The 23789-nt window shown below is 40.9% G+C and overlaps 1 protein-coding gene across 2 annotated transcripts in view; it reads right to left on the minus strand.

Moving 5' to 3' along the window:
• Positions 1-23789, minus strand: part of bckdhb (branched chain keto acid dehydrogenase E1 subunit beta) — a 57893-nt gene that overhangs the window by 9676 nt on the left and 24428 nt on the right. For both annotated transcript variants that reach the window (XM_020635092.3, XM_065957989.1), the window contains exon 9: positions 362-448. In XM_020635092.3, coding sequence (XP_020490748.1) covers positions 362-448 — 87 coding nt within the window. The remainder of the gene's footprint in view (positions 1-361; positions 449-23789) is intronic.

The following is a 23789-nucleotide window of genomic DNA, read 5'->3' on the forward strand; positions in this document are numbered from 1 at the left end:
AGTAAAGAGGTTAGGGGCTACAGCTTCTCTCCCTATTTCTTACCAGCAAATAGAGTTACTTAATTTCTCTAACACTGGAATTTTACATTTCATCTTATGCTTCACCTTTACCACACATCTCCCTTGAACTCTTCTGCATCCTCATATGGAGGCATGCCTCTGGTTTTAAACTCACTGCTCTGGGGCATTCAGTGAAAGGCACTTCTAACTTTAATACCAAGTTGGTCTTTTATTGAGAAAGCCATTGCAACCTATTAGGTCCAATACCTTTGAAGATCTCCTTCTGCCCCTGAGAGCTACAGATCCCCATAAAAGGTAATTAAATAGAGTATGTTCCTTTACACTGAAAGCACACACTTACTTGTACTGAAGAGCTGATTTCAGCAGCAAAGCCTCCGGTTATTGGTGCCTCATGACTGATGAGCAGACGTCCAGTTTTCACTACAGACTGTAAAAATAGAAGAAAAAACACATTATTATTAAAAAGGGCTTTATTGATCCTCTTTAGAATGATTTCAAGCAAGCAATGATCCTTATTGACATGGTTGCAGTTATCAACAATATCAGATATTTACTGGATGCTATTTATTTGCAATGTGATGTTGGAGCAACCTGGCACCAGAATTTCCAACTGGAGTAATCAAGTTTTATCTTATCTTAAAACTTGTTGGCCAATTCATGCACATCAGATTTCATAATTATGGAAATATTAATGGGAAAGGTATAAAAGATTCCACCAAGAAGCAAAATGCTGTGGCTGAAGAAAGCTACCAAGCAGTGACTTTTGCTTGGACATAAAGGCGTGCAGAGCTAAGGCTGTAACAGCTGGAGGTGTCATGTTTAGGCTGTGCCAGGAGATGGGTGTTACCAAAGAAGTTTGGTTTAAAAACTGCCTGCTGTGGTTTTCTATGTCTGATACTATTCTCTGGCTGCATGTGTGTGTAGCTGTGTCCCTGTATAAAATGGATATGACACAATTGTATGAGCTGTAGAGGGCTGATTTAGACTGGTACACAGGGCCAATGGGACAATCATGGACATTAGAGGTCTGTGACTCCAGAGGCATTTGCATTTGGGTTTTCTGTAACCTGACATTACTGCAGAAGGATGCCTCTGCTCCACCCGTTATCTACCACAGCACTAAACCGATACTATACTATAATCTCATCCACTGGCCACAGGTCCAGACCAAAGCTATGTCTGTTCTTTGCAACTTCAGCAAAGCCCTCCTTTTCACTACAAAGTTGTTGCATTTCTGTTTTTCTTCTAAAAGTGGAATCCTGATGTGTTAATTTTCCACTCAAACATCAGCACTGAACTATAAAGTCTTAATTTAACTACCTGGGGGTAAATATTAGATACCTCTACCTCAAAATAACAAACCAAGTCGAACAGCCACCATCATTAAACCATAATTCAGCTAAAATTAAGATTGATATGTCCCCATGGCACAGTAAATCATGTCAGCCATTTTCCCTTCAAACAGGGCCACACAGTATCAAACAAAGGGACATTCTAAGGCTCCACGGTGATGCCAAACAGGCTAATGTTTACATTTCGATGTCCTGGGTTTGGCTGTGAAGTACTAAATAACTGTGGCAAACTGTACCACTATCACACACTAATATTGGGAGCTAACTGAATCTGCAATGTCACTCCTGGACACGAAAGCTCTCCTTCCACTCAGCAGTGCAGTACAGTACACTTTTATTGGCGTTTCAGCAGTCAAAACTTGGGAATAGTACCAAAATAACCAGTTCATACCGTCCTACTTCGTTGCTACCCTTCTGTTGGGTGTCAAGCTTATTGATAGGACCCTAAACGCTTGAGCTGGACACACTGCAGTCCATTGATTGTTCAAAATAATAGTCACTTCCAGTGCAACAGCGGTAATAAGGGACAAAAACAAAATGCACCATGTTTGATTATCTAATGGATGAGACTAATTTCAACGCTTTTTTTTTTTCTTTTTTTTTGGCCAATATCAGTATGTAGAAATGTCCCATGGATGACCTGGGAGGTGCAGACCTCTTCTTCTTTATTTACTGTGTCAAGTTAGTCTTCATTTAATTTTTTTGGCAGGCTACACCGTGTCGCTATGTAGCTGACATCCGGCCTCCCCGCGCTTACCAAGTAAGGATACAATTGGCTGTGGAACGCAAGCAAGATCAGAGTTTACCATACTTAACCATATCGAACTGTACTGTACCAAACCATACAGCTTACGGCTCAACTGAAGATCTACCAAAATGCATCTTCCTGGTGGGGCACACTTTAATATTTTGAGCTATCTAGCAGCTGAGATGCAAGATTAATGAATCTAACCTTGATATAGAAAATCTAAATTCAATGCTCATTTTACTTCACAGAGGATACATATCAAGCAATGCTAATCCTGTTGAGGGGAATGAGTTCAGAGTGAAAAAAATCACTGGTTATATGACACTTTGTTCAGGAATGTGGGAGATAATAGCAACACTGGAGGACAATAACAACAGTTGGCAATCTGCACAGTTAGGACGAATCAAATGAGGGGTTGAGAGGAGGGCGATGTCTTGATATGACATGTTGCTGTGAGGTTCGCCTTAGCGTGATGACTCATACAGGTGTGGTGCTGTCCAATCTTCTGCCCCGCCCTGATTCTGAACCCATTCCTCATCTTACACACATGCTCTACAAACTATGAATGTGTGAACATAACTTTGAATGAACATTGTGACACTAGCATCACCCTAATATCCCTGCTGCTCAGTTCCCAGAGGGGACACTCGTCATAGCACTCGCTGCGTCAGGAATGCATTACTCAGATACTTTTGACACAAAAGAATCCTGCCACTGTCTTACAATATCCTGGGATAGAATTTCAGACTCTGAGGCCATGGGAAGAATTCTGACCCATTTAATAGACTTGTCCCAAAACCCTGTAGAGTAAACATAAGTGACGGTCACTGGCTGCTATTAACTGGTTTAGAAAGCTATTCCAGAAGAATAGCTACATACCAGTGCATAAACTGACAAAGTGCTTAAAAGATGTCAAAATGCTGTGATGTTTGGGACAGCAAAGTGGCACCTCATGCACTGGTAAAGTAGGTTATGCAGTCCATTTGTGGAAAAGGGGAATGACAAAGTATATAAATGTTTTGTTAAACCATGACATTTTCTCACTGCACCACTACTTTGAACATATTGTTTGAACTTAGTAGGGTTCCTGCATGTTTAATACATCCCCTGACAATGCTGCACTTGCTAGACAGAATTATTATTATTTTTAAAGATGATGTTTCTGGCCCCCGCCCTTCATTTGATAAGACAGCTGAAAAAAAACAGACAGGAAATGTGGTGAGAGAGAGAGCAGCATCCACCAAATGGTGTCAGGATCAAGATAAAGCTGCAAGGGCTGTAGCCTCTGCACAGGGGGCGCTAGTCCTACCAACTGAGCCAAATCTGCACCATGCTAGACAGAAATTGTATGTCTAGTTCAAACAAAGTATGAATTGTTTAAAGTAGTTTATAGTCTCAAACAACATTTGACATTTGTCTGATTAGGATACAATTTGCTTCAATAATATTTGATATATGAGTATTCTTGATGTAAAGGTTTGCCTCTGTGAGAGAAGATAACTGAGGCAACACCGAAAACTGACTACAGAGTATATACAATGCCTTGTATAGAATAAATGCTTCATGCAAGAGTTCAAAAGTGGCTGATGAGTCTCCAGCCATGCTAGTGGCGTTGTGAAGCTGTACTAGGGAAAAGTGTCGTCGTGATCAAGTCAAACAAAAGAACTCCAAATCAGGGCTGATCGATATATCATAAAAGTCGCAATTGCGATGCGCACATTGCAATAGCCTTAACGCAGGACATGCAATATCAATAATGTGACCTGAAGCACGTCATGCTGCCATTTTTTGGTTGTTTGATGCAAACAAAAAACCGCCAGTTTCCTCGTTTGAACACGTTATCTACAATACAAGTCTGTCTGATATCACCTTTAGTGGAAACAGAACAGACCACTGTGCATGCATAGTCTGTGTTTCCCCCTGCATGGGAAATGTAGAAGTGAAGCTGCTGCCGTTACAGATACACTTTCATGACGCTCGAGGCAGATTTTAAATCCATAAAGTCCCCTATCAGGTATCGGCCTGTTAACACTGTGGCCACATATACGGATGTGCAACTGATTGTTGACTTTCAGCAGCTACACCTGCAAGCCCGTGAGGTTTAGTGAGTGACTGGCAGCCCAAGACGGTGAGCTTTTTGTGTAATCAGAAGTGACTATCACTTGGCTGGTCATGCAAACTAAACATAACTTTGAAGATCATTAGAAAGGGATGAGGACATACAAGCAACACTGAAGTAGAAACAAAGTTTATTTATAAAGTTTATGAAGAAGAAAAGTGCTGCTCCCATTTTCTTTCCACATGTCGTCTTTACATCTGTGTGTGTGTGTGTGTCAGAGTTACTGTCAGAGGGCTGGATCCAGTCTGTGATGCAAGTAGGACGCAGCATTGAATTGATGTACATAGAGACGTTTTTTTTCCCCGTTATATTTTTTCAATATTAATGGACTCAAGCTTGTAAAGTGCTTTTCTAGTCTTTTGACTATTCAGTTCTTTCACAGTCACACCTACCTCTTCACACACTGATAGCAGAGGCTGCTATGTAAAGAGACCATCAGAAGTAACTAACCCCATTCATACACTTGCACACACCAAGGACTCATCGGACATGTTGCTGCAGGAGCTGGTATTTTTATTCGACTGGAGCAAAAGGTTAAAGGTCAGTTGGATATCCATTACTCCATTGGCTTCAACGTAAGTATATTAAGCCCCATTTTCACCGAGCAGTTCAGTTCGGTAAGTCGCGCATTCTGTGGCGTTTCCACTATCAAAAGTCGGGAAAGGTCCCAAATTACCGTCCCGTACCGTCCTACTTTTTGCTCCCCTTTTGTTGGGGTGCCAAGTCTACTGATTCGACCCTAAAAGGTGGAGCTAAATACTGCAGTCCGTTGATTGGTCGAAAGGATCGTCACTTCCTGTGCGACAGCGGACGGCTGTATTTTTCCTCGTCTGAAACAAAGCTTCATTGTGTTTTGTAACAAATAACCACAAGCCGATGAGAAAGACCAGGACCTGCTGGATGTCCTCCATTGTTGCTCTTTGTTTACTGTGTCGCGTTCTTCTTCTTCGTCGAATTTATTAGCAGGGTATACTGTGTCACGCTGCTATGATGTCACGCTATTATGTAGCTGACGCGGCTATCGGCATCCGGCTTACACGCCGCCTACCAAAAAAGAGTACGGTAACTACAGCTGGCAGTTTTAACGCAAACAGGTTCAGGCTTTACCGAACCAAACCGTACCAAACTGTACTGATCCATACCGGACCGCTCGGTGGAAACGAGTTTCTATTGTCAGATTGTAACCCACATATCTGCATACTAAGACCATCAAATGACAGATTTTTCAACTCATCCACCATCCGAGGTGCAATGACGCAGTAAAAAAAAAAAAAAAGAAAAAGAAAAGTGCCCGCACAGAGTCGTTTTTACATCTCTGACTGTGACAGCGCTCAGAAGTCTACATAGCAATTGTGGCTGTACTCTCCAACCCAACAGCTTCCGGCTGCTGGATTGGTTTTCAGGAGACAGAACTGTTCACTCTCATGCGTGGTTTGACCGTTTTCTCTAAAGTCATCCAGTCAGTCTTAGTTGCCAGTGACAACTACCTTTAAAATTGGTACAATTAGGACATGGAGTGGAGGCAAAGCGGTTCCTTTAAGGACAGCAGTGGAGGACAGTCAATCTATGACACTGTAAGGAGATGACCAGTGAGATGTATCGAAGAAAGTAAATTAGAAGCCATTTGCAAGCTTAGAACAGTTAAAGATGTCATGAATCTTTCAGCACAACCTCTTAAACCCTGCCATAGCACTGAAACTGCTCTTTTAAGAATTTTTAACAATCTGACTTTAACTGTCGACTCTGGGGATTCTGCCATTTTAGTACTTTTAGACTTATCAGCTGCTTTTGACACCATAGACCACACAATTCTTTTATCACGTTTAGAAAACTGCGTAGGAATAAAAAACACAGCATTCAAGTGGTTTCAGTCATACCTGTCAGATAGGACCTTCTCTGTCCACCTAGGGGACTATTCGTCAGAGACAGCCCCACTTACGTGTGGTGTCCCACAAGGGTCTGTGTTAGGCCCAATCCTGTTCTCATTATATATGCTACTACCACTGGAATCAATTTTTGCAAAATACAATATATCTTTTCACTTTTTTGCTGACGATGTACAGGTCTACATGCCTTTGAAATGCAAGGGTTCACCGCAACCCTTACTCGACTGCCTTAAAGACATTGAAATCTGGATGACCCTAAACTTCCTCAAACTCAATCCCAGTAAGACAGAGGCCACTGTGTTTGGATAACCTGGTGCTGTAGAAACGTTTGGTCCTCTTGCTGTTAATATGAAAAAATCTGAAAAGAGTCTTGGTGTGCACTTTGATCATGTTTTTAAATTTGGCAAACAGATATCCACTGTTGTGAGATCTAGTTTTTACTAGTTTTCTCGCCTGGACTACTGCAACTCACTATATGTGGGCTTGGACCAGTCATACATCCAACGCCTGCAGCTTGTCCAAAATGTGGCTGCTCGCCTCCTAACAGGCACAAAAAAGAGGGACCACATAACCCCTGTGCTCCATTCTCTCCACTGGCTTCCTGTTCGCTACAGGATTGATTTTAAAATTTTACTTCTGGCTTTTAAATCATTAAATGGCTCAACACCTCATTACTTAAGTGAACTACTACATGTTCATGCTCCATCCAGAGCACTAAGGTCCTCCAACCAGCTGCTCCTGGATGTGCCCAAAACAAGGCTCAAAACTAGGGGCGATCAAGCCTTTTCTGTTGCAGCTCCGACACTTTGGAATAGATTACCATAATATAAGATCTGCTGCCAAAACTGAACAGTTCAAGTAATTTTTAAAAACCCATTTCTTTTCCTTGGCTTATACCTCTAGTTGAGTGTTTTACCCCAGCAGCAGTGTCTACTAGAACTTTTACTATTGTTTTGTGTTTTAATTTACTCTTAATTTTTGTTTTTACGTGTCTTTATGATGTTTTGGATGTAATGTATTTTGCCTAATTTACTGTACAGCACTTTGGTCCGCCTCGGCTGTTATAAATGTGCTATATAAATAAAGTTGACTTGACTTGACTTGACTTAAAGAAATACAAAGACATCCACCTGCAGGCCCGTCTTTCTCACACCGGGTCATCCCTGATGAGTTTATTACTAAGTGGCTGTGATTAAAACCTCCTCCTCTTATCAAAAGAAGAGCTATGAGAGGAGGTTGTCTGGAGCAAACAGCAGACACAACACCAACTTTAAGGAGGAAAGCGACAGAGGAACAGAGTTGACATTGCAAAAAGAGACATCAGTGGAAGTTAAGGATAGTGTGGACTTTGAGGCTAAACAAGCTCTGAATGTGTCTCAAGTTTTAAATAGATGTTGTGCTGCTACCAAGGCGGAACCAGGGTATAAACCTTCAAACAACATCTTTGGTGGTTAAGATGGTTAATGATTTACTGATGATATGAGTGAGAAAATGGAGAATATGGTTGGTTGATGTATAGTGAAAAGCCAGGGAAAAGGGAACTGTTTAGTATCGTCATAATATCTACTATTTAAATATTTCATCTTAGTTAAATATTGTCACACTTTTATTCGCAGATTCATTTGATGTTGTACTACATACTATTAGTGGATATTTGTTTAAAGTCAAGCATCACTTTTGAAAGTTTCCAAACAGTTAAGCATCTGAGAAAAGACTCTCCAAGAAAGTCAGGCTATAAATTAGTCAACTTCTCATTTACTGCCTAAATTTTCCCAGACAATAATTATATGACAAAACAAGAATACACCCCAGGGCTGTACTCCATTTAAGTGCCAGCTAGGACACTGTGGCATCACCTCAACGCCACCAGTTTCATTCCAGTGGAGGGTGGACACCTGCCAATGTAAATCTGAGAAGATAGGGTTGTAATTGCTCTGAGCTGCAGCACACTTCTAGATATATATTATGTTAGAAAACCAACTTGCAACTCAGAAAAAACGGACACTAAGTTTGCTAGAATGCACATGAGCATTTGATTGCACTATTTTCCTACATGGTGGAATACTGATCTGTATTTATCAAATCAGTTTGCTTCTGCATTAAAACGCTGCCCGAGCTCTGGCTCAGAGTGAAAACAAGGCTCCTGGTTGGTGGCTGCTGGTGGTAGTTGGGCTGGGCAACAGCTCTAGTGGCTGTAGCTTTACTACTCATTGTGCTGCAGGGCTGTCATTAGATGCCGGAGTCGTTCCACTGGCTGCAAGAGAAATGTCATGATTACTGCCATTCCCATACACACCCAAACCTAATGAGCAGCATGGAGCTCGTCCACCTGCATTCGTCCCATTCCTTCAAACTTTAATCTTTTTTTCCCCTCCATCAGGATTCCTTCCTTCCTGACTCCATCGTTACACCATCTTGTGGTTTGTACCTTACTTTTTCTCATCGCTTCTCTCTCCATCCATTCCATAAATCATCAATTTATCCTTCTCTGCTTTTACGAAGCCTGCGCTTTCAGTCCTTCAGTCCCCGCTATGCGGCCTCACCACTTCAGTGGCGAGCGGCCAATGACCTGGCATGGCCTCAGAGACTAAGGTCAGGGCTGTCACTCTCCCATGGCATATAAACTCAAGACAGACACGCACGCACGCACGCACGCACGCACAAACTGCCTTTCATACATTGACCTTGACTGCTCTTGGGGTATTTTGGAATCAAAGTCTCCAACAGCAAATGTATTAAAAACTAAATTAATTAGTTTAATTTCTAACTCTTTCTAAATAGACATTGTATACAACAGTGGATACCTGGTGCATCTGGTGCAGAATCACATAATATGACTTCAAGGTTATCCAAACACAAATCTTTCCACAAGATTTGCCGGCTAAATTTATTGAGAATTATTTTAAAATAGTTGATAAAAGTTGATAAATGATAAAAAACTAAATCTCTCATGCCTCTCCACGCCTCCCAAATATATAATGCCTCCTCTTCCCTCAGACATCCATCATAATGCGACAGGAAGAGAAAGTTTAGTTCTGTGCCGCCACCGAGACGTCGTCCTTGCCACTGGATCCGCTGGCTGTGCTCCCTTCTGTTGACCCTTTAATTGTGCGGCAACCACAGGGTCCTAACTCACGCACCACCATGTGATCTCCATGACAAATGAGAGTCGAGACGAGGCTCAACTACTCGCTGGGGCTTTTAAAGTGGTACTCTGCGATTAGCGGAGAGGGGTGAGTGCTCGGTGAACTGGAGGCCTTGTAAAATCCCAGCGCTGGGGGGGGGGGGGGGGGGGGGGGGGGGGGGGGGCAGGGTGAGAGGAAACACAAACACCCGCTCACTCGTTCTGTGCCATACAATCAAGTAAGAGAGAGAGACAGAGAGAGTAAGAGACATAGCGAGAGTAAGAGAGAGAGAGAGAGAGAGAAAGAGAGAGAGAGAGAGAGAGAGAGAGAGAGAGAGAGAGAGAGAGAGAGAGAGAGAGAGAGAGAGAGAGAGAGAGTAAGAGAGTAAGAGAGAGAGAGTAGAAAGTGTAGAACAGCCTTAGCGCTGGGCAGAGAGCCAAGCCATCCTCTGGAGCAGCCAGGATGCCAGAGGAGACCTCAGACAGAAATAACTCCAAACATCCCATAAAGACCCATTAAAACCAATTCATCTCAATTACTCCCTGACACACACACGCACTCACGCACGCACTCACGCACGCACGCACGCACGCACGCACGCACGCACGCACGCACGCACGCACGCACGCACGCACACAGCACCTTTCTGCCCTGCATTAACACAGTCATGCCGCCCGTACGACAGTGTGTACAAACAGACGCACACACTCTAACTTGATGACAGCTCTTTGTGAGCTTCCCACTGGCTGCTGCATGTGTGAGCGCACAGAGAGGTCGTAAAAATCAATGAATCACTTTTAATGGCTCCATAAAATGGTGTATAACATAACAAAGGGGTGGTTTCTACTTCTTGTAAGGAGGACTTTCGCTCAGCAGGATAACCTGTATAAAGTCAAATTATATAGAATTAAAAAGTTGGTCATCTGGAATCTTCGACTTATGGTAAAAAAAATGTTAAATGCACAAAGCGAGTCACTGACAAAGCACAACCCCAATCTTCTTTGACCTTGGGTCAGGACTAAGAACTGATTATGATTATGAAAGTAAAGCACATGGAGAATGTTTTGTGGGTGAACAGATTAGCACAAACATTTAGGACAAAGTAACAATAGTTACAAGTGACATCGACTCCCGTTACTATCGTACAGTTATTTTTTGTGTTATTGTGTATTTTCTTTATATATGAATAAAACAGCATGGAGAAAACTGTAGGTATATTGGCACATCGTACACAATACAATAAATGAGGGATCGTGTCATTGTGTCAACGTATCACCTTAAAGGTAATGTACTGAGACTGACATAAACATCAATAAATCCAGACTTATAACTTCATTCACAACATTACTGGAGCTGGGTTGAGTTAGGGCTGGGAAATATATCGAGTTTTTAAGATATATGGATATATTTTCAAACAAGATATAGAGTAAGACAATATCTTTAATATGGATATAGTTTATGTTGCATTAAAATAACGTTCTCGAGGTGCCAGGTCACCTTTTTCTCATCTCATTGATGATGACTGACTGTCTGTCCCTCTTAACCCTGCTCCTCCTCTCTCTCTCTCTTATTGTATTTAAGGAACATTTTTATTTTATTATATTACTTTTTAAATTCACAAACAGGTACTTTATTTCCCATGTGTTTTCACTGTTAATAAAATACATATCGATATATATCGAGTATCACCATTCAGCTAAACAATATTAGGATATGAGTTTTGGTCCATATCACCCAGCCCTAGGTTGAGTTAAATTATACCTAATTAAATTAAATGGGCAAAGAAGTCAGATTTATAGAGAACTAGGCAGAATGAACACAGACGGTCAATTCACTGATGTTTACAGCTGAGGACTAACAAAAACCATCGGCCACAATTTACTGTGATTTGGTGTCTGCTTTGGTGACGCTTAGTTCCGTGATTGGTTCTAAAGAAGGAGTCAGTTTCATATTATCGCTGCTGTGGGGTTTTTGGAAGTTCAAAGTTATTTTTATTAACTGTTTTTTGTTTTTTTTTAGTTTCTGGAGGTCTGTCAATTTTTTCTGGAAAGTAAGACTTCTTCAGAAAAGGGTTGCCCAGATACTGTAAGGTAAGTGTGTGTGTGTAAATGCAGTTTTTTGTATTTCTTTTCTTTTTCAAACTGTTTTTTTTAAAGAATATAAAAAAATCTATAAGTGAATTTTCTTTGATTAAGAGAAATTTGAAATTTGATAGCAGTACACGCTGAGAGAACCTGAGGAAGCTACAGACGAAGTGCGTTGTTCCGTCACAATAAAGCGACTGTAAAGTCAGTTTATTGTTTGTTTTCATTGATAGCAGTACTATCTGACAGTGCTGTGGGACAAGTTATCTTTCAATTGTATAATTTGTATGTCATTGCCTCATGAATACAACAAAAAAGCAAATGCTGTTGTCACAACATCAAATTATGAATCCAACTTTCCCAGGATAATAATCATAAGATATTAATAATAATAATAATAATAATAATAATAATAATAAGTTAGAAACTAAATGTCTCCTGAGAACACAATAATAACAAAGTGTTGAATTATGAAAATACAAAAAACGTGTTGAAGTTTTCTGGATGTAAAGACAACAATAAAAATGAAAAACAACTGCTATAGTGGCTTCCAATAGGGATGCATTAAGGCAGTAGTAACATCATATCTAGAACACCAGAATGTCATTAAAGTCACCACAAGACACAAAACTGTATGAGGAAGCTATGAAGAAGAAAACTAACAGAAACCCCCCCGCTACAGCACAGGAAACGCGTTTCATGTGTCCCAGTATCACAGGATTCCTACAGGAGCACAGAGCGACAGAGCTGGCTCTCATCAGACAGACCAAGATGAAATAAAATACTTTTAATCAAAGTTCATGCTGTGCATAATATGAGGGGGCTTCATATGAATGTATAAGGAGTTTATTTTGACTACCATCATCATATGTACTTTTTTGTATGTGCCTCAAAGACTGCCAGGGACCTGCAGTTTTTCAGATATGCATTTCTCATAGTTTCATTTTCTAAGGCTAAATCTGAGACTTCATCACTGAGTAATACAGAACAATAAGTTAAACTGATCCATAAAAGCTTTCTAAATCCAAGGTCAGTTTGCTCATTGCCGTGAAAATACAGTGAGTGGTTTCACTAGCAGCAACAGAGATTTGTTTGACAATGCAACTCTTGTGAAGGGATCGGTGAAATCTATTTATATTTGTCTCATCTGTGAAACAAACACCCATTACTTTACTCTGACTATGTGCCTTTCTTTCTTTTTGTTGTGATTCACATCATTGTGAAAGAAATCATCAAAGCTGAAAAAGGGTCAGCTATTGGTCCACCAAATTCAGTGTGCAGGGGCTGCAGTCAGCTCCAGTGTGCAGGAGCTGCAGTCAGCTCCAGTGTGCAGGAGCTGCAGTCAGCTCCAGTGTGCAGGAGCTGCAGTCAGCTCCAGTGTGCAGGGGCTCTAGAAGCACCACTAGTCCACCACTAATGATGACAGCATAGATCTAACAATGGCAATGCTAGCAATACATTTTTTTTTAATTAGTCACAAGGCAACGTTTACAGCAATCAATCCATATGAATGGTTGTATGTAGTTTGTGCTTTACCAATTTATCAGAAGTGCATTAAAAAAGAAAACAAAAGGAAAGAGCTAAATGACAGGTCAAGAAATTGTATTATGGAAGAAACTAATTTTCAAATTAATTCATGAAAGGTAATGATAACACATTAGTGAATGTGTTATCAGAGCAAGAGAGTTTTTTTTATTTCTTTTGTTTCAGCTTATGTAACTGACTTCATGATTTATGACTAATTTTAAAAGGACCTGGCGAATCCCGGGGCAGCAGATTATCTGCTGGTGTGTGTTATGTCTGAGCAGACCTCTTGGATGTCTCTGTGCCCTTGTGACTCTCAGCCTTTTCCACTCCTCTCCAGAGCTGCTATCGGCAGACCTCGATGATCTCAATCTGCCCACACCTCTGGCCAAAGATACTTAACCAAGCAGTCCTCTCTCCAGTGGAAAACTGACGACCCGGTCCAGATAAGCTTTAACTGATCCAATCTTAAGGGCCTTTTGCTTTTACAGGGTTGTTACATAATAACAAAAGAAGTCTTACTGCTATCATTTTTATCATGGTCATGGTATGGTATTAAAATGAGGCCATGCTTTATACGATATAAACTATTTCTTAACATCCATCAGAGCTGGGGGCTGATATGATTTTTTTAATGTAGTAACAAAGGGTCTGGGCGGAAAAGAAGTCAGTAGCAGACAGTCTGGGTGGGGGGGGAGACACCAACTTGGAGAGACTACTGTACATTAACAACTTCTTGAAAACAACAAACGGGTGCAATCAAAAAGATTATTGTGTGACATTCACGTCTAATCCATTTTAATTACTTGAAGGCTGGCGACTCTTTCCAAGGATTACATTTGAGCAGTTTTGCATTACACCATATTTTTCACAAACGATACCAGGAGAGAGAGAAAGAGAAGCTAGATCAATTGACAAAAAAACAACCATGAGTCATTTTCCACTGATTTTGTCCCAGCATGACATGACCCTCCCCCCCTTCAATGTAATCCCCCCCCATAATGGACTCCCAATCTTTATGCGTCTCTCTCTTGCCCCACATATTTCCTCTAGTTCTGTCCGAAGAGCGCAGTGTTAACATGGTAATTACAGACGGGGGCTACAATAATAAGAATGTGGTGATTGGGGTCCAAACCTCTGGCCACTTTCTTCCTGTGCCATTTTGTTCTTCTTTGATTGTTTCCAGTATGTGTATGTGTGACAGACAGCTGGCCAAAGAAACAAGGATTGATGTGGTGGGCAAGTTAGCAGATCCTGCCAAGGACCCCTCAACCAAAAGGGAAACCCAAGCATGAGCCCAGTCCGTCGCTAGCAGGCTGCCTGACCCATCCCTGGCCTGGCTCCAGACCGCAGATTCAGATAAAGGCTGAGTCTGCTCAACACTGCACTGGTGGGTGTCAGATCTGCTCAGGTCTCACCAAGGCAGAGGCCAAAATGTGCTCCTTTCATTCTTTTGACTTCAGAGGTTTTCAGCAAGACATGTCAGAAACGAAAAAAACTAAGTCTGATCTAGTAAATATGTAGGCACATGACTTTCTAGTTTCAATCCATTTTGGAATGTCCTTCAATTTGACAAAACAAAACAAAAGGGACTAAATGTACAGCCAATTCATCAGATGCCTTACATCTGCTTTTCTCAACACCCAGTATGTGGTATGTTCATGCTGGGAACTATCGTCCTAGCAAAAAGGAGGATGATGAATATCCAACCAACGTGCTCCGATAAATACTGCTCTTTATGAGGAACTGTCATGTGTTGATTTTTAAAACGTTTGATACGTTTACGGCTAGCTTTAAGAACTACTATTTGATGCATTGGCCTCATTGCAAAATGCAAATGTGTGCCATGAGATCCTAAACGACAAAGAAGCAGTTCCATGGTCTAAATTCCCATCTTATACACTCTGCAGTAACACACGTGAAAGCACTTTGCTTGGCACAGGAGGAATCATATGTTTTACAAAAAGAAGTGCATTATTACTTCATAAATAACATACATGATATCATTGGAAAAAATCGGCACCACTGGTCAATTTCCAGTGAACCACATAGTGACAGAGCACAATTAAGTCAGGGGTAAAGATTCACCCTGCACCTTTCCAAAACACCCCACTCTCTCCTCCCAACATTTCCTCTCTCTCTTTAGCGATCCTATCTAATAAAGTAAAAAAAATGGCCCCAAAAATAAACTAAATAAAAAAGAAAATTAATGACAAAGGATCTTCATTATGGTGCTGTTGTGGGGCCATATGATTTCCATGATGCAGAAAACATGGACAGAATCATGGAATTTGTGAATGAAAATGGAATCAACTGTACAATGCAAAAAATCTTTGAATTTTCCCAAATGTGGGCGTGGTTTATACAAACATTTATGTTTTTTCCTACTAATCTAAAATATGTTTTCAGTGCTGGAACTTCTTTCTCCTGCTCCTCTGCTGTCTGGATGTTGGCGCACATTAGACACACACCAATATCCACTCCTTTGCACACACACAAAGAACAACAGCCATGATGCCACTTGAGTCTTATTGGTTGGGGATGCACATGATCCAGTCAAATGGTCGTTTCAACTTTCCTCCATGTCTGCATTTATCAACAATCAGTAACTTAACGTTAGTAACGTTATCCCACAGCCTGCTGTCGTCTGTGAGATGAATTTTTGTTTTGAGTTTGTAATGTTGTTCCAGATGGTAGCAGGAATGGCCTGGGTGCTACTAACTTAAAAAAAAAAAAAAAAAAAAAATGAAACAAAGGGAATAGGGCATCATTTCTACTGTATGTTTCCTACTTGGCTTTCATGGAAGCGCAGAGCTGCAGCTGGAACTAGGATGAGTAGCAGTGATGTCGGGAGGTCCAGACGCTGCCATATGCAACAGGCAAAATAGGATCAAGCAAGCATGCTCTGCAGCAGCCTCTGCCAGCAGACTTGTTTCAACACATTTCCATGCAGCCGTTCAAAAGACCTGGCTTCATTGGACATGCCTCAAACATTTTCAAAACTCAACATGAACACAAGGATAATGAGGCTGCTCTGAGTGGAAGATGTCAAAGCAGAACTTTTCATTGGTGGGATGATAAAAGCGTCCAGTCCTTGTAAAATGTTAATTTGTCACTTTTCTCTGGCTTCTGCATAATTTCAATGTTTAAAAAGTCTGCTGATTTTTTTCCAATGGCCATCTGACAAGAATAAATGCTTCAAGCTTTGGTATAGTCATAAGCTGACATCGTCATCCTCATCTACTCTGTTCACAAGCGACCCACAGCTACAGAGTAAACGTCTTGATGTTTGTTACGACGTTACAAAAAAGCCCTCCTGCCAGATGTAGCAGATCAATCCTGTCAAAACAGAGGAAACGTAAAAAGCCCTGGCAGATTCTTGCCTGAAGGAAAAACATGATCATGAAATTGAAAGCCTATCTAACCACAATAATTCCAACAGTCAAACCTTATAAATTAGATCAAATTTTCCAAAACATGTTCAGAGGAGGTTGAGAGGACTGAAGCGAGGCCTTAAAACTCAGAGCATAGATATCCGTTGTTTGTTTTTTCCCCCACTGAAATCAACAGGCAGACTACTTCTTCAGTCATAACTACTTATCTAATTATTTAAATGAAAGAAACTGGTTCCATCCAAGTCAGGCAAAATCAGCTCTGCACAAATACAGAGAATTAAATGTATCTCAAGGATCATCCCTTTAATGATTATATTCAATATATTTTCTGGTTGTATTTTTTTTTCCATCACTCATTTGTGAACTGTTCTGCTCAAGTCTCTGCATGGCAACTTCAAATGAGGGATCATTCACTCTGTATAATTAAGGTAGGTGGCATTTAAAACTATAACCACTGCAGCTGTCAAGACCAGACCAGCATGTTGAACTTGACACTGAGCAGAAAACGCCGGTGACTCAAATGGAGTCCATTTGCTTTCGAGTCTTCTTCCACCTCAATGGAAGTCAGACAAACATATGTGAGCGTCCTGTGTCCTGCCTGACTGCTGCTGCTTCACTGCACTGTAGTTACCTGGCTGTGGACACACATTACAGCCGAACCATTAAGAGGGAGAGAGTGAATGTGTATGTGTGTTGGGAGGGGGGGGGGCTTGATAAGGATTTTTCATCTGTACCGTAAGTCAACAGATGCAGGAGCTATCAGATATTTCAGACATTGCCACCTGCATCAATTCCAAGAAACAGAATAGATGTTGCTGCACATTATTCCTTAACCCCCCCTTCCGACATCTTCTCCTTTTCTATCAACAATCTGTTTAACGCTGCCTGTGTTCCCAACTTCAGAACTGTATTCTTAAGCTGGAAGATACTGGTGCACTTGAGCATTGCATGTCCTTAAATGACTCATCCTGCATGTGTTTTTTTAGAGGGTTGAGCAGGTTCAGCCAAATTGGTTGCATCACTACACGGGCTGAGATCCAGGCATCACAGAGACTTCAGCGGGACCAGAGACAATATCAAGAGAAGACAATGTGCTAAAGATAAACTGTTACCAGGCACACCAGGGACCTACAGGACACCTCGTGTCCAGGGAGAACAGCTTTAAGACGGTTTGGTTTGCCATTTCAAGACATCCTATCAGCATAAGGGATAGGATGTCTTGAAATGCACATCTGCACACACTCACGTTATAAGCTACAATAGTTAAACTTAGTTAGTGTTGCATGTGTAACTGAGCTTTAAGGGAGTGCCTAACTGAAGAGACTTAGTAAGAAAATAAAAAGTGGTACACAAAGGTGTAACCTCTCCAGCTACCGCTTCATTTTATTCAACATACACACAGCAGACGCAGCGAGCTGGATTAAAGCAACAAAAACTGCTTTACGGCAGCTATAGTAACTCTCTAGGGACACATTATGATATATATTATACGATAACTTGCATAATATAGATATTGTTAATTTGGCCTGTTGATGTTACCAGAATTCTTTATAGAAAAGCAGATATAACTACACAGCTATTTTAACACATAGATCGAGGTACGTCGTCAACACAAAGTGTCTTTCTTACTGTCTTCATGCTGCTAGGCACACAAGAATTGAAGCCTGAGTTTTTGCATCCACATTTCAAGCCCACAGGGGTCGAGTCTTTCATACACCAAAGACAGATTTTTGATGAATTACGACTTTTATGGGAGCAGATGGGCCTCACAGGCTAGCACAGACCTGCAATGAAGACATGCCCAAACTTTCTCCCTGGGCTTGAAATGAACAAAAATCTAAGGGACAAATCCAAAAATATTATACAAGTGAGAGAGGCAGAAAGTAATATGGAAACAAGATGAGAAAATGACAAAGGGGTCATGGGCTCAGTGAGTAGCTAAAACCAAACCCAACAGAAGCTGTAAAATCACTCGAGTTTCCCACTCTTTACAGTGACAGCATGTCGGCTGCATCTCATGCAGTTACCTTTTCCTAGATTATTAGTGGTGTAAAAGTCATTATTTTAATACACCAATCAGAGACGATGAAGGGTCATTAGACCTTTTCAGACTGCTCTTTTAACAAAGCTTGTCCGTCATCAAGTTTTTAGACATTCATAATGGTTCTGTGACGGCGTTATATTAGTGTCGCAGTCTGTGAATTCACATTGCGTTTTTGGCGTTGTGAAAGCACGGCACAACGGGGGCTCCACAGACACATTCAGACATGCACACACACAAAAAGCGCTGCACTCCCCCTACTGGCTCTGCTGATACCGTCTCGCCTCTTTTACTACCTCTGAAGATGGTACTAAGGGGAAAGGATCCCTTCGTCCCTCTATTACGCCTCATAGACATTTATAATGAAGGTGAAAGGTCACAGGGGTGTAAATATCCCAGATTGAAATGGTGATATGAATAGGACTATTGACTCTCTGCTGTAAGGTTGATGCACAGTAACAGAGAAATGCTGTTATATTGCATTATTAATTAAAGTTGGCAAAACTAATGCAGTCACTTTTCATCAGAAATTCATAGTTGTTTTCTTTAAAAAAAAATATTGGAACTGTAACAACCTATTTGAATTCAAAATGTACAGTCAATTAGCCCAACAAGACAGTTTAAAGTAGATATTCCCTCCAGAGAATCAAACACTTATACTGTATAATCTGTATAATCCCCCTGCACAGGTTCTTCTACACTGATCCTTGAAATAAGGATGAAGTTGATAGGTGGTGGATATGTTAGAACTTGATGTAATGTTTGAATTAGTTCAACTTAAAGGCTTTGAAGAAGTTTAAATTATCATTTGTTGATAATGGTGATACATCTTGGGTAAAACACAAAATGGGAATGCATCATTTTTCACTACATTGTTTACTTTCGTTTGTATTAAGCACATCGACTCTGGAGCCGTTTTGTGGGGCTTTACTAAGTTCTGAAAATGCATCTTTTAACATCAGCCGACTGGTTTTCCAAAGCCCAACCTGCTTTCATCAAAGAGAACCTTAAGAGGTCCTCAATGTCTCTCTGGTGCAAGAGCTGCTGCCCAACCACACAGGCACCACGTGTGATGCTGTGAGAAGTGGTTTAAGAAACAATTACTGTTTCAAGGACTGGTCTTGGTGAGCCACTCTGATTTGTGCCAGGCCAGATCCAAAAACTTGAGAATGAGGGCTGAATCAGCAGTTACGGACTAACAGAATAATGGGAGTCAAATGGCAAAGTCACAGCCATCGAAAACAAATGTAGATTGATAAAAGACTGGACAGGATGGATTGCTGACTGCTGGCTTTTATATGTGTTCAGAAGCCCAAACAACAGGGGGTGAAAGCAGACCACTTAATGAGGAATCAAAAAAGCTCTTTTGCAGCTTGTGCTCCCTAAATGAGCATCTTACACAACAACATCTCCACATGTGTTCTGACCATTGCACAACTTCCCACAGCATATCATCTCATTCGTTGGTCTGGCAGAGGTAAACCAGCCATTTTGTTTATCCCTTAAAGATCAACTGTTACATTTACTGGACCGCTGTAGACAGCAGGATAAAACAAAATACACATATTCTCTATATTCAGGGCAATTTCCACCCATGATTTCCTTTGTCAAAGACACTGTTGAATACATTTAGATCCAAGTATAGCTGGTGGCTGCCAGAAGAGATCCCTCAGGAAACAGAAGATGGCATGTTCTTCCAGGACACTGCCTTAATAATCGCTCATGCTTAAATGCACATCATTCCACATATATTATATACATCTTCATTCAAAAACAACATGCAGGCTGCATATAAATGTGCTAGCCACATAACACACACACACACACACACACACACGTGTGCACAACCTTGTATGAAAGATACGCACGGTAAAGGTGACTCACAAGAATTTTAATTGGCTGCCAGCAGCCGGATGTGTGTCTGGAGCCTATCTCTTTGTCTGCACACTCACCGCATCTGATGGCCAGTTAATAAGCGGTACAAAAGGCCGGCTTTACTGAGGTGTGTGTGTGTCTGTGTGTGTGTGTGTGTGTGTGTGTGTGTGTGTGTGTGTGTGTGTGTGTGTGTGTGACAGCAGGTGAACAATCTTTTGAGTTAAGAAGCTGACATAGGGTCTGGGCTACTCCCTCTCTTTGGCTAAGAATAGAACTGGTCCAAAGAATGTATTCATAAGAAGATAAGGTATTTTAAAGGCTTTATTGTTTCTCTATGAAGAGGAAACATGTCAGCTATATTGAGGTTTTTGAATCACAACATCTCTCAGAGCTAATGAAAGATCTTATTGAATGACAAAATTAAAATCTAGGTTCTGGATATTACGTTATTTTCTGGTATCCTCAGTTTTTGTTATTTATGCATAATTGTGTAAAGCTTAAAGGGATTCTTCACCCATTTGCATTAATCTTTGTATCATTAGAAACCTGGTAGTATTTTTGAATGGTCGTGCATCCCGCCCTCATTTTCCCCTGAGATGTGAAATCTTTGTATTTCTAAGTCTGTAAAGGGGCTTCTAGTGACGCAAGAATTGTCATATTGCGTCACTGGAAGCTGTTGTGGTTAGCGGGGTGAAACTACAACGCTAGTTCCTCATATTTTCGACCACTGAAGCTACAGACCAATCACAGATCAGTGGGTGGGACCTCACTCCCAGAATCTAAACATAACGTCCGCCATATTGCTTGGAAGCTATGCTAACAGGCTCTATGGAGAAAGCTGACAATGGTGGAAAAATATAAATACAGCGATGAGATGGCTGCTGCAGACAGGCCGGTCTTGTGTCTTGGCTGCTGTGGCCACCGCCGGCCGCTGCCAGCTCAGCAGCTGAGACATAAGACCGGCCTGTCTGCAGCAGTGAGGACGAGGAGCCGGGGCCGGCTCGAGCTGGGGCGGACTGGTGGTGTCGGTGCTCTCACTGTTTGCCTATGGACACAGACATAGAGTCTGTTTTCTGACAGGAATTTCCAAGATGACAATTCCTTCGGGAAGAAATCTCTGAATCAGTTGAGGAAATGGCCTTGTGTGTGGAAGTAAATATGTCTGTAAATGTTTTTATTAATATATTTCTACTGCTATATTGTATATTTTGGAGAAACTGTATCGATTGAATTTCCCTCTGGCATTAATAAAGTATTTCTGATTCTGATTCTGAAATAGAGGACCTTAGTGGGAGTGGCCTGCGGTGCTGTGCATTCTGGGATTTGGTGTCTTTCATCCACATGAGCCAAAAAGACACTTTCTGCCTTTTCTCGGGCAAGAAGGCACCAACTTCAAAATGTATTTCACATTTCTATTACATATATGACCCAATGTCAATACAGATCCATGTTTCAACAGGTCAAGTATCCCTTTAAGTGAAAAGTCTGTGTAAAGAGAAATCGGGGCATGGTCTGTAAACACACTAAATATGTTGGATATAAGTTGCTGTAAACGTGAAAAAACAGAGAACTATGTTTCCCTGAATTAGCATCTAGACTGTTAAATTGTTTTGCATCTTTAAGGTGGGCGGGGCCAAGTGGGTGGCTTGATATTGCACTGGGGGGACCTAAGCACAATCGAGCCCCCTTTAGCATCTTTGCTTCTCCCTCCATATCACAAGTTACTTTAAGTTCCAACAGAACTTTATAAATAAGAATAAAAGGCTGCTGAGTAAACACGGCCGTCTTTCAAATCAGTCATGTGGGGATGTTTCGGTTTCAGCATTGAGTATAATGACAAGGGAAAAACAACGGTAAACAAAAAAAGGCAAACATCGTTGTATGCGTGTCGGCTGCTCAAATGGAAACACAGTGTGACTAAAAGTTGACAGCAACAGACTACAGCAGGCTGTCATGTACGCAGGCTGTCACGCAGTCACGCAGCCACTAGCTGATTCCTGCGTGATGCGGACGGTGGAAAGAGTGAACGGAGAAGAAGCGTTTGAAATAAAGCTACCATACACAATGTTTCTGTATCGTCTTTATCTTGAATTTACCTCAAGATCAATAAAGTATCTATCGATCGATCTATTAAAGTCAGCGAAAAATATCTAAAAAACATATTTTTAAATCCTGAAATATCTTCCTATTTCAACATTTATACATGGAACTATTTTTATAATATAAAAAAGAATGCAAATCAAAGCTGTCTACTGCAAGTTGAAATACTTCTGAACTATTGATTGATGCTAAAGAGGAAGCAGAAACAGAGACGTTCATGCCAAGAGTTTCAGATGAACATTGCAAACTCCTCCAGAGGTCATCACAGCGGTATTTTAAAATGTGTAATGCATAAAGGAAACACAGATACTGTATTGATGCTGAGTGTTAGCAGAGGTGTGAACATTACAAACCAGTACTGATTAAAAAGCTTGAACTAGTACTGTTGACATGTCTGAACACTGTAAGACCAGAATAACCTTTGATTCAGACTGATGCATGAATTGGATTAATTAAAATGTACAATAAAATGACATTTATTAATAGCTTTATTAAAAAGCGACGTTAGCAGAACATGTCAGAATAAAGGGGGGGCAATGTCAGAAAATTAATACTGTAGGGTACCAGTGTATCAGTTTAATGCCTCAATGACTTTACTGCTGAATTTGAAATATGAAAGGAACAGGATGTGTGTGTGTTTATGTATGGGTTGATCGTTCTTTATAAATGTACAGAAATACAAGAAATGACCAGGAGAGATGTTGATATCAAGCCTGAAGTCTGCAAAGTCTCAGTGTTGGCATCAGGTCCACCAAGAAGTGTAAAAACACGATTAAGTTTCCCTGTAGTTGTTTTGATGGGGCAATTATTTAGCAAAAAACAAAGAGTCACGTGAGAAGTCCCCTCTTTGATCGAAGAGTTACTGACTTCAGCTCAACTGGAGTTGTGAGTCCTTCAGCGGTTGCACATTACTTCAGTCTATGCCATCAGTTCCAATTGACTTCCTATTAAATTACTACCCTCATACCACAGTTTTGTCCCATGACTCAACTGTTGGTTCAAAGATTTGCTTGGCAGCAGGAGACGTGTGGTGCTTGCTGACAAAGTTAAATATCTTACCAGAGAAGCATTAAAAAAAAGGACAATAAATGTGTCAAATTAAAAATGCATTTGGCTATCCTGCAACAAAAAAAACAAGACAAAGTTCAGACAAGAAGACAGAACTTGTTTTTTTTTTTTTTTTGCAAGGGCCATTGAAAAACATGGAGGATGCACATACATCATTCAATCTACTGATACTTGCCAGTGGTCACCAGGACAGACTCTTTGCACTGCACTACTTCCCAAACCGTTCCTTGCGTGATCCTTCTCCCGTTTCAAAACAAATAAATATGGAGTACCCACTGCAAAGGATTTCCTTTCTCAGAGCTGTTCCAAACACATATTACATTTTGGAGAGCACTGTAGCCTACATGAGGCTGAGGCAAAAACAAATTATGTATCAAGCCTTACCAGTTGTGGAAGGAATTGTGTTTATCCAGCACCAAAGAAACCCACAGTGCAGAGAGGCACATTTTCT

Source organism: Labrus bergylta, chromosome 8 (assembly GCF_963930695.1).
Source record: "Labrus bergylta chromosome 8, fLabBer1.1, whole genome shotgun sequence".
Lineage (NCBI taxonomy): Eukaryota > Metazoa > Chordata > Actinopteri > Labriformes > Labridae > Labrus > Labrus bergylta.